The 12,206-nt window shown below is 47.3% G+C and overlaps 1 protein-coding gene across 6 annotated transcripts in view; it reads right to left on the bottom strand.

Annotated features, from left to right (window-relative positions):
- LOC146342238 (uncharacterized) overlaps window positions 1-11,694 on the bottom strand; it is a 62,502-nt gene extending 50,808 nt beyond the window's left edge. For 4 of the 6 annotated variants that reach the window (XM_084805971.1, XM_084805974.1, XM_084805973.1 and 1 more), the window contains exons 1-5: window positions 10,847-10,935; window positions 6,973-7,183; window positions 5,825-6,179; window positions 4,091-4,251; window positions 2,646-2,695 (exon numbers count right to left, since the gene is read on the bottom strand). In XM_084805971.1, coding sequence (XP_084662097.1) covers window positions 2,646-2,695; window positions 4,091-4,251; window positions 5,825-6,179; window positions 6,973-7,118 — 712 coding nt within the window. In that variant the 5' untranslated portion in view covers window positions 7,119-7,183; window positions 10,847-10,935. Of the gene's footprint in view, window positions 1-2,645; window positions 2,696-4,090; window positions 4,252-5,824; window positions 6,180-6,972; window positions 7,184-10,846; window positions 10,936-11,511 lie in introns of those variants that run through there. The other 2 variants (XM_084805972.1, XM_084805975.1) reach the window with 1 other exon arrangement.
- Between the last annotated feature and the right edge of the window lie 512 nt (window positions 11,695-12,206).

The raw sequence follows: 12,206 nt of genomic DNA, 5'->3' as shown, positions 1-12,206 counted from the left end.
GTTCAATCGGATCTGTTTTATTGTGGCTGGGTTTATTGCTTTCACGCTGCTCTTTGCAGTTTTACTTTTTCCTTGAAGTATAATTTCACATTTCAAATGGTATGTTTTACATTTGTTTCACTGCATTTTTTAAAGTTTGTAAGCCACCCTGCAAATGTTGCTGAGGGGCAGGGTATATAAAGCCCTCAAACAAACATCCCTATCAACAGAATCAGGGACACCCACCATGAGGGAGGTCAGAGAAATCCGCAATGGATTCAAATGAGTTTGGATTTCTATGAATCCAACCCGTGGATTCTGCAGCGGACCAGCCTTTTCCGAGTTGTGCGGATTCTGCAGATTGGAGGACTGTGTTTGTTGTTGTTGTTGTTATTTTACTAGCGGGGGGATTCGTTCATTTGTTCATGAATTTTGTTCATTCGCAAGTGCACGTTTGCAAACGAACAAAATCCTCGTACAAAAAATTCTATTCCATCAATGATCAGATGACGGAACGAAAGACAATTTACAAAGCACAGATGGAGATCTATCAAAATCTATACCTCCCCACCCACCACCACCACCACCACCAGTCCACAGATCATGAGTATGAACCCCACCAAGTGAGTACTAAGTGGCGAGTCCCGTGGTCTAACAGTCCACAGGACACTATCTAGGTTGGACCAGTGGAAGTGATGGTGCAGCAGCAGCAAGAACTCCTGAAAGGCACCAACTGGATCCCTAAGGGGGGATTCTGTGAGGAGGACCAGAGTATTCCAACAAAATTCCCAGCATTATCACCAAGCCACAGATTCTTCTGCAGGGGGCGGGGCGGAGGAACCATGACAGTTCAAAGGATATGAAACCAGTGTAAGTTTACAGGGTACATAATATACTCTAAGTAATCCTGTTTGGTCATTGGATATTTGTGATCACATGCCCCCTTCATGTACCTATTCCCATTAAATACAGTCAGGGCCAGAAATATTGGAACAAGGATAACTGTTTTGGCAGTTGGCCTCCATACACCACCACATTGAAGTTGAAAGGAAACACACCCAGATGGGAGTGAAGTCAGGACTTTCAGCTGTAATTCAAGGGGTTTGACAAAAGTGGGGCACTAACCATTCAGGAAGGACAGCCAGTGGCATGCACACACACCCATAGTTGGTGGCTCCTAAGTAATGGAACGAATGGCTGACAAGCAGCTGCATGGCCAGGTGTGGCCTGTTTCCTGGGTACCCCATGACCAATCAAGCAGATAAAAGGCCTGGAAGTGGTTCTGAGTGTTACATTTGCATTTGGTAGCTGTTCACTGGAACTCCCAACATGAGGTCCAAAGAGGTGTCCATGTGAGTGAAGGAGGCCATCATTAGGCTAAGGAAACAACATAAACCCATCACAGAGATCGCAAAAACAGTGGGAGTGGCCAATACAACAGTTTGGAACATCCTGAAAAAGAAGGAATTAACTGGCAAGCTCAGCAACAGCAAAAGGCCTGGAAGACCACGGAAGACAACTAAAGTGGCTGACTGCAGAATTTTGCTCATGGTGAAGAGGAACCCTTTCACAACACCTAACCAGGTCAAGAATGCTCTTGAGGACATGTCATTGTCAACATCTACAGTCAACGTCAAGAGACGGCTTTATGAATGTAAATACAGAGGCTTCACAACAAGGTGCAAACCACTGGTAACGCTCAAGAACAGAAAGGCCAGATTAGCCTTTGCCAGCAAACCCCTAAAAAGGCCTGCCCAGTTCTGGAATGATGAAACCAAGATTAACTTGTACCAGAATGATGGGAAGAGAAAAGTATGGAGAAGGAAAGGAACAGCTCATGATCCAAAGCATACCACATCATCTGTCAAACATGGTGGAGGCAGTGTTATGGCATGGGCATGTATGGCTGCCAATGGAACCGGGTCACTGGTGTTTATTGATGACCTGACTGCTGAGAAAAGCAGCAGGATGAATTCTGAAGTATATAGGGCTACACTTTCTGCTCAGATTCAGCCGAATGCTTCCAAACTGATAGGATGCCGCTTCATATTGCAGATGGATAATGACCCAAAACATACAGCAAAAGCCCAAGAGTTTCTGAAGGCAAAGTAGTGGGATGTTCTTCAATGGCCAAGTCAGTCACCTGATCTCAACCCAATAGAGCATGATTCTCACTTCCTGAAGACAAGACTGAAGGCAGAAGGACTCACAAACAAGCAGCAGCTGAAGGCAGCTGCCTGCCATAAAGGCCTGGCAAAGCATCTCGAGGGAGGACACTCAACATTTGGTCATGTCCATGGGTTCCAGACTTCAGGCAGTCATTGACTGCAAAGAATTTTCATCCAGGTATTAAAGGCGATCTTTAGGTTTGAAATGATGTTGGTTTGTTCCATTACTTATGAGCCACCAACGATGGGGGTGTGTGCATGCCACTGGCTGTCCTTCCTGAATGGTTAGTGCCCCACTTTTGCCAAACCCTTGAATAACAGCCAAAAGTCCTGACTTCGCTCCCATCTGGGTGTGTTTCCTTTCAACTTCAATGTGGTGGTGTACGGAGGCCAACTGCCAAAACAGTTATCCTTGTTCCGATATTTCTGGCCCTGACTGTGTTGTCTGTGAAATTTCAGACAGGCAGAAAGAAGCCACAAGAGGAGGAGCAGACTCACGTGGATAAGGTTCCTGGCCAGATAGCACTGACCACATGAGAATCCCATAACTGAAAAGACAGAAGGAAATGGATTAAAGCCACAGGAGAGTGCCCACTTCCAAGATTCAACCACTTCCTGTACATCACCATTTTCAAGAGGGCCATCCCTTTCCCCATCACCTGGGCTTCTACAGTGCTTGCTGGGGTTGGGGGTGTAGGTGTCATGTCTCCCAACCCTCTGCCTATTTGGGGTACAGGGGAAGACTCCGATGAAGGTAAGGATCAGACTGCTCTTCCAGGACAGTCAGTCCCATATTCGGGGGCCGCTCAGCCAGAAGACCCAGCCTTGCTATCACCTTCTCAGTCAGAGGTGGAACTCCCTGTAGAACTGCCATCTCCCCAGCCTTGTAGAAGTCTGAGATTACATAATCAGGCGAGGGCCTAGCAGTCCAGCCAGCTCCTCCACGGGGGATGAAGCTAAGCACACTACAGATTGTGGCTGCCTACATAAAGCTTCACTGGGCTCTAGCTTGCTGCTGAGACAACATGCTCCTGTGTTTCAAGTAGGAAAGAGCTCCAGCCAGTGAAGTTCACTCTGACTTATCTGTGGTGCTGTTGTAGCTGCCCTTTACACAAAAGGGAGTCTGCCTTTACCTAGCTTGCTGTGCCTAATGCACTATCTGTGACCAGACTCTGCCTCCCTGACTCCATTTTACCTGCTTTGACTGGTTGACATAGACTGGATCTCCTTGCTCAGATATGACCCTGTCAGATGGCATTAGCTTCCCCTGTAAGACTCAGGTAACCAAACAACAGGACAGTAACAGAGTTGAGGGGTCCCAGTGCTTCAGGCTGCTCATGAGTGAAACACCACCATGCACGCAGGTAACCAATGTCAGGCAAAGAGGGCAGTGCACCATTAAAATATGACAGCCTCAGATCCACCATGTAGTTCTCTTGCTCTTAAATGGCAGCTGTCAACTGGGCACTGGGACCATCTTCAGCTCTATGGTGCTCACATAATTGCAGCTCCCACTGGTGCATGACAGAGGCAAGGCAACAGGGGGGTCAAAGGAATCCATCCAGGGGCAAGCTTTCAGCAGCTCGGCCCCCCGGACCCTGGCTTGCTTACCCACACACTGGCCTGCCTTGAGCTGTATCAAGTTGGGTCAGCTCGCAGAACTGGGTTGTGTTTTTTTTCTTAAATCACAATGTATGCAAATTGCAGCTGCAATTTGCTTAATTTACACAAATTTTGGCCATCGTTTGTGCAAACTGCAGCTGTAACGTGCTTAATTTGTACAAATGGTAATTTAAGGTGGGAAAGTTCCCAGATCTCAGGAAAAAGCCCACGGCTCAGCTCACAAATGAAAGCCAAACCGGGGGCTCTGGAGAAATCTGGCAAGCCCCCAAAGGGCCAGATTTCCCCATGATAGCCATCCCTACAAGGCAGCCTGTGTTCACCTGTAGACATCTGTGCCAGGGGTTGGCTTATAGTTCAAATCAGAGAAGGCTTCGGGGGGCATGAACTCCAGCGTCCCGCTGTATCCATCTTTCTCCCCAGAGGTTTGACGTGCACGCTGAGTAGTCCCTTGTTTGAACTTGGACAACCCCAAATCAGCCACCTGAACCGGAGTGGGGAGGGGGTGGAATGTAACAGTGGTTAGCGAAGGAGATACACACATTTCACAGACACAAAGAGGAATACCTCTGTAACAGCCCAGTTCTTATACTGATGACAACTGTTTCAGCCCTCTGCCCACATTATTATACACTGCAGAGGCATCCACACAACCTTCTGCAAACTGTAGTCATTTATCCTCTTCAACCAACTTAAAAGCTACAAGGATGTTGGTTCCTTTGGTTAAGGCAGGAGTGCCGAACCTCAGGTCTGCAGCACAAATCTAGCTCACCTAGGGTCCCAGTCCGGCCATCTGGGGTTCCCCACAGGGCCACACCCCCTCCCTTGGCCCCTCCCCTTGCCCCCAACTACCAGTCGTTTGGTGGTTTCCCAGCTTTTGCATGTGTCTCTCCCCTCCCCCCAATTCTAGATGGTTGAAATGCCTCTCCTAAGGCTTAGATAGTGGCAGTAAGAGGTTTATGCTAAAATGTGCTGGTATCTGGGGAATTTAGGGGGTATTTTGACTCTGCTCCTCTTGCCTTTGGCCCCGCCCACCACTGGAATGCATCCCCCCCCCCCACAAAAGCTTCTCCGAAATTGAATTCAGGCCTCAGACTGAAAGTGGCTTGACACCCCTGGATTAAAGAAATACTAGAAAAACATCCTTCTCCTACAATAGGTTATCCACTGCTCAGAAACATACCTCAGCTGCTGCAGTAACCACTAGGCCAGACCTTTGGAATCCTGAACGTTCGGCCCTGATTGTTTGGGGCTGCATTGAAAGAGAATGGGCCAAACAGCCTCCTCTCTTCTACATTTCAGGGGGAGGGTGAATTTGGATAGGAAGAGAGGGGGCACAAAAGCTACCGGTGCTTCCCCCGGTTGCTGCTGCCATGTTTAAGCTGTCATAGGACCCCTGAATGATGCTGTGTCATTCCAAGGATACAGGAAGCTCTGCTCTTCAGAAAATGTCCCTCCACAGGTAAAGAGTGAGAAAAGCAATGATGGAGGGGGCGGAGCTAGCATGCTCCCTCTCCTCATGTGTTTAGTCTGCCCCCTTTAGGAACACCCGAATAGTGCTATAGCTGCGGGACAATACTGGGTGTGGTGTAGTGGTTAGGGTGCTAAACCAGGAATGGGGAGATTCGAGTTCAATTCTCTATTACACCCTGAAGCTCACTGGGCAACTGTGGTCACTTGCCCTTGGCCAAACATACCTTGTTGTGAGAGTAAAAGTGGATGGGAGACGACCATGTACAATGCCTTATGCTCTAGTTTGGTGGAAGGGCAGGATTAAAAATGTAAGAAGTTGTGCACACTTTGATGGAGACCATGAGTTTCAACGGGCCTAGCCATTGCTGCTTAACGGGTGCCCTAGAATTCATCCCAGAATCCTTTGCAATGAGCAAGGGTGCCTTAGCAGCTGCATGGGATTGGTTAGCCCACAAATCAAAAGGGTTCCCTGAAGGTAGAAAGCTTGAAAAATCACACACACAGTTTGCAAAGGATACGTCTCGGTCTAGGGGGCATGTACTCCAAACTGTCCCCAATTAAACAAAAGGAATGAGGTGGCTCACCCTGACGTGCAGCTCTCCGTCCAGGAGGACGTTGCCAGGCTTGAGGTCCAGGTGCAAAAACGGAGGGCGGAGGCTGTGCAGGAAATTCATCCCCAGTGCCACCTGGTGGAGGATGCGAAACCGCAGGGCCCAAGGCACAAAACCAACCCGGCCTATCAGGGAGGACAAGCTGCCATTCTCCATAAACTCCATCACAAGGCCCAGTCTGGGTGCAGCAGCGCCTAAGCCCACCACCGCCGCGTCTGCCTGCACTTCGCCCACGAAAAGGCCAAAGAGACGCAGGATGTAGATAAAACGCGCCTTGTCTATGGCACGGGCTTCATTCAGGAGTTCCTCTCGGGTGAAGGAAGCATTGCTGCAGGACAACGGGAGGGTGTCAGAGATGAGCAAGGAACGACAAAAGGTGGAGGGGGGAACCCCTGAGACCGAAACCCCAAGAGTTCCCCCAGCAACACATACTGGATGATGATGATCCCAAGCTGAGATTGGGCCTAGTAGATCTCATGACCTGTGAACCTGCCCGAATTGGAGTCCCAAGGGGGGCATTTCCCACTGACCGCCATGAGGAAGAGTTTTAAAGAGGCTCTAAAACTGGGACTCCGTTACTTTGGTCCAGTGTCCCACCTGTCACTCCAGGATGACACTCCCAATGGGGCGACATGCAACACTGTGTCAGACCACTGTGTCCTACTGGCACCTTTGGTTATGCATCACCATTAGTGTGGAGCGCTCTTGATCAGGGTTCTAGCTGGCCAGCCATGCCTTTTCCCATGATACTCCATTACATCCCCCCTGATTTTTCTGGTGTCCACTTCCCCCAGCAGAGACTCAGCATTCTGTGACCACTGAGCATGTTCAGTCCTCATCGGTCTGTATTTTTTTCCCCCCACTAGGGTTATTCCCCTAAATATTTTTTGTACTTTTGCAGACCTTAGGAGTTCCTCCAAGCCTGCTGAACCCTCCCTCTTGCATGTGCATGCTAAGGTTTTTGCTGCACAAAGATCAGCACATGGAGGAGTTTCCTGAGGATATAGATTTGCATCCATAGCATCCCCACCCGCTTATCACATCAGAGTTCAGGCATGACAAAGAACTGTAGCACAACTCTGCCCTTCCTCACCCACCCAGCCTCCAACCATCCTTGCTACCTGTTGAGAATCTTCACTGCAACATAGATCCCCCAATCTCGGTGCTGAGCCCGGAAGACGGAACCAAAGGCCCCTTGGCTGATGCATTGGAAGTCCTTCACATGCTCACAGGTGATCTCTTCACAGAACTCGTTGGGGCCAGCCATCCTTTCCGAAGGGACATTTGCCGGCAGCAAGGCCCTTCTCAGTTTTGACTTATGCCAAGTCCTGTCTTAAAGGGGATGGAAGAAAAAAAAAGACAGCACATATGTACCTAGGATGAGAACACATGAGCACGAGCGGGATGCAGGGGCTGGCACGCTGATATGGAGCAAGCAGGCCTGGGTTCGAATCCCTGCTCAGCTGTGAAGCCCACTCAGTGGCCATGGTTAAGTCATGGTATTGTAGAGCTGGAAAAGGTGCAGAAAACGGCAGACAAAATGATCTAGGACAGTCTACCCCAACCTGGTGCTCTCCTGATGTTTTGGACTACAACTCTGGCCATGCTGGCTGGGGAAGATTGGACTTGTAGTTCAAAACATCTGGAGGGCACCAGGTTGGGGAAGACTGATCTAACAGCACCTTCCCCATGAAGACAGGCTAAAGCAGGCTTCCCTAGTATGGAGACCTCCAAATGTTTTGGACGACAAGTTCCAGGGTTTCTGACCATTGGCCATGGTGGCTCAGGATGATGGGAGCTGAAGACCAAAACTTCTGGAGGCCTCTCTGGCCTGAAGATGGCTGGGCTAAAGCATCTGGAGCTTTTGAGTTTTGGAAGTAAGGGGCATGATGGGAATTGATAAAATTATGTGCAGTATAGAGCACTAGAACTTGGGGTCAACCAATGAGATTGATCGGCAAGGAGAGTTAGGACTGACAATAGAAAAGACAGCTTCATACAGCTTGTAGAATTTATGAAATTTGCTGCCACAGGATCTGAGCAATGGTCACCCGCTTAGATTTATTTTACTTTATTATTTTCTTTATTACATTTATATCCCACCCTTTTGCTCCAGCAAGGAACCCAAGGCAGCTTCCATGGGCATCCTCCTTCTCTCCACTATATCCTATATTGTAGAACCTCATGCAGCATGGAACATGCCTGTTTGCTGCTCCGCTCAGCCAGCCATACCCTCCTCTGCAATACTCCATTTGATTTCCCCCTTCCATCAAGTTTTCTGTCTTCCCCCAACATCAGTCCGTATCGCATAGCCACAGAGCACATTCAGTCCTCACTGGGTTGTTCTGAGTGTTTTCTCCCCCTCGCCCCCTTAAGGTTCTGTTTCCTAAAGATTGTTTGTACATCTGCAAACCTTGGGGCTTCCTCCAAGCCTCTTGCATGAGGATGGCACTTTGGCTATATAAGCGACAATACTCACATCCGAACATCAGAAACAGAGAGAGATGGTCAACTGACTCTAATATAACTTCGACATTTTCTCCAGCTCCTTTTCTGCTTGCTAGAACTTCCCTTTCTTTAAGATGCCTCCCAACCAGAAATGAACAGAGAGACAGAGACAGAGAGATGGTTGCACAGGAACTGTTATTTCCTTTACATCTTTTATGCATTTAATTACAAACATACCACCATCCCTCCCAAACATGTATCAAAATTGCACGACTGCACAATAGAGCAATAGAGTACTTGCGTAATAGAGCAAAGGCATGATAGAGGCATAGAGACATGAAAGAAATCACCCATCCCAAAAGGAAAGTTTAAGCAGTCACACCTACAAAAGTTTGTTTAATGTCACTAGGTCACTATCATGAATTTGTCTAGCAACAGCTATGACCCAATAGTGATAAAGTGAGATGGGGGGGGGACAATTGGCAGAATTGGGCATAGCTTGGGGAAGGGGTCTCCTCAGCAGTAACTCCCATTGTGGTCAATGAGTCTAAGCTTCCATCCATCACTTTATGGGAGTATCAGAGGAAGGAAAAGGAGAGCCTGGATGGGGGGGAGGCTTTCTTATTGGTTGAGCAGCCCCTGCCAGTCTGATGACATTTACTCCAACCCCCCACCACACCCAGAACTATGTTCTGTGAAGCAACTTATACTGGAGTGGTGCACTCACTCGTGGAGCCCTGCGTGGACCAAAGCGCACCAAAGCCGATTCCTTGAAAAAATCCAGGTAAGCCTCCCTTTGCTTCTCCTTCCACTGTCATGGAGACAGGGTCCCAGTTTGTTCAGGGTAGTGGTGGTGGTTCATTCTTGACTAACTCTCATTAGAATGCTGAAAGTGACAGCTGCTCTTAGGAGACAACTGAGCAATGTAGGACTTTATTTTTGCAGTGATCTTGCAGCGTTATGACACCCCAACCCCGCCCCCCCAACAGACATAATGGCAAATGTTCATGCTCTTTGAAAAAACCATGTGCAAGACAGATGTGGGGTTCTTCCATGTTTTTTAAAAATTAAAAACATTGTATCTTGCACAAAAGTGAAACTCTTGACCAGACTCAAAACTAGGGTTATCATACAGATAAACTTTGTACTGGAAAGCTCTTTAATATTTACTGACGTACATGTTCTTTTAAATTATTTACCTGCTTTTTTGGACTCTTAACACATGGTCAGCATAAATGGATTTTTAACGCCCTCTTGACAGTTAAAAGACTAATATTACAACACTGGAAGGATAAAAGCTCACCGCCTATAATGCAATGGACTGAAGACCTAACAACACTAGCAACATTTGAAAGAGTGGTATATAGGCGTACTTGCGAATGGACATATTTGGATACTTGGTCTGCTTTTACTGAAGTTTATGTATAATCCATTCCTTCTTTTATCTTTTTTTTCTGTTTTTACAATATTTAATATTTGGAACTGAGGCTTTTAAAGCATGTAGCTATACTTGCAAATTTCTTTTGGGTTTGTTTTTGTTTTGTTTTGTTGAAACTCACAATAAAACACAAAAAAAGCCCACTACTGTCTCTCATACAAGACACTCTTCTGGAAGGGTGAGTGTATGATTTGGAGTGGCCCAAGGCTTAGTTTGGGGTTCACATCCTAGATTCCTATTCACTGGTACCTCCATTGACTATTGTGGACAGTAAACCTCATAGAGTCTTGCACCAAAATACAATGTTCGGCTAGATACTAGAGCAGCGGTCCCCAACCTTTTTGGCACCAGGGACCGGTTTCGTGGAAGACAATTTTTCCACAGACCGGGGGAGGGGATGGTTTAGCTGGCGGACTTCTGGCCGCTGGGACGCAAATGGCAGTAAAATGATTTACATAGCTATGCAGACACCATTTGCGTCCCAACGGCCGGAAGTCTGCCAGCAGCTGGAGCCAGCGAGGATTCCAGGAGGGAGGGATGGATTGCCTCCCACCCACCGCGGACCCCCACGGACCCAAGGTAAGGGGGTTTCACACACCCCTACTACGGCCCGCTTTCTAACAGGCCATGGACCGGTACCGGTCCATGGCTCGGGGGTTGGGGACCCCTGTACTACAGCATCTTGACAACATTCTCCTGGAGTTGTAGGTACATGAGATGGGGCCAGGCTGAGCTTATTTGGGGGTGAAAAATCCCCAGTTCTTTATTTCCTCAGTTTAGCCTGGAGTTATCACACTTTATCACGTGCTGCACAAAAGCGGACTTTTTGACTGGGAAGAATACTTCTGCCTCTTGACGGGGACAGTATCCCAGTCATGAAGATCTATGATATGGGGTAGCCCAAACGTTACTTGCGGGTACAGAAGCGTATCAAAAGTAAGCCCTTACCCAGGCTGCTGACACAGATCAGCTGCAAACATTCAAATGAGGAACTGGGAACCAGTAACCAACTTCAGCTTTGTAAACTAAACAGGAAGCCAGGAAGTGATATTTTAGCCCTCACATAGAAAAAGAAGCCCAGTTCCAAATGAGGGTGGGGGAGAGCTTACCTGCCCAAGTTGTAGTACACTCCTTGGCTTTGCTCTCCAGATGTTGTTCAAGAGACTCTGATAACTTCAGCAACAGGCTTCTTTATTGCTTGCAAACACAAGAAATGAGAATTTCAGAATACCTCCATTACACACTGAGCTCAGCTCAAATGCCAGCACTAAGAGAAAAGCCCCAGCCAAACCTCCAGAAGGAAAAGGAAACGAATTCTTGCAGGGTCATTTAAACTTATACAGATATATGCATACATCACAGGTTGTACTACTCCTCCCTCAAACTTTGGGGTGATCCTGAGCTTATTTGGGGGTGAAAAATCCCCAGTTCTTTATTCCTCAGCGTAGCCTGGGGTAACACTTTAAAGCATGCTGCACAAAAGCAATACTTTGGACTGGGGAGAATGCGTCTGCCTCTTGAAGGGAACTGTCTCCCCATAATGAAGATCTATGATATGGGGTAGCCCAAAAGTTTTTTGGGGGTGCGGAAGCGGATGAAATATAACATCTTATCCAGGCTGCTCACATGGCTCAGCTGCATACTTTCAAATGAGGGACTGGGAACAAGGAATTAACTTCAGCTTTGTAAACTAAAGAGGAAGCCAGGAAGTGTTAGTTTAGCCCTCGCATGGGAAAATAAGCCCAGTTCCAGATGAGGGTGGCGGTGAGCTTACCAGCCCAAGTAGTGGTCCTCCCCTTGGCTTCCTTCTCCAGGCAAAGCTCGAGAGACTCTGATAACCTCAGCAACAGGCTTCTTTATTACTTTCGAACATAAGAAATGCTAACTCCAGAAGAGCTGAGCTGCACGCCGGGAGAAGGAACATGCAACGTCCTCAGCTCAACGGCCTGCAAGAAGAGAAAAGCCCCTCCCCGGCCTCCAAAAGAAAACGAAACTCATTCTTGCAGCGTCAGTTAAAGTGCTACGCATATGTACATACATCACAGGGCTGGGTGGAATGTTGAACCGCCCCTCCCTCAAAGCTTCCAAAAGCATTCCAGAGAAGGAACAATAACCCATGAATAAGTTTTCCTCCATGGGGGGTTCTTGTCTGTTGCATCATTGTACACAGGCCAACAGGAATGACGGCTGGATCTTACTTTGACCCTGGTAATTACGTTATTTATTTATTTACAATATTTATATACCGCTCCACATCAGACGATTTGGGAGCAGTAATCCACAAAGGTAAAAGAGTAAAACACCAGGTTAAAACAATTAAAACATTTTTTAAAAAGACAAATTCCAATAAGGTCGAATTTAATAATATTAATATTTATTATAATATTAACTATAATAAAAATTAATAAATAAATGGTAATCATAGAATCATAGAATAGTAGGGTTGGAAGGGGTCTACAAGACCCCCTG

The sequence above is a fragment of the Heloderma suspectum genome, chromosome 6 (genome assembly GCF_057233095.1).
Source record: "Heloderma suspectum isolate Gila_16-S chromosome 6, 16-S_ref, whole genome shotgun sequence".
In the NCBI taxonomy this organism is placed as follows: domain Eukaryota; kingdom Metazoa; phylum Chordata; class Lepidosauria; order Squamata; family Helodermatidae; genus Heloderma; species Heloderma suspectum.
This window is presented reverse-complemented; position numbering and strand designations above follow the sequence as displayed.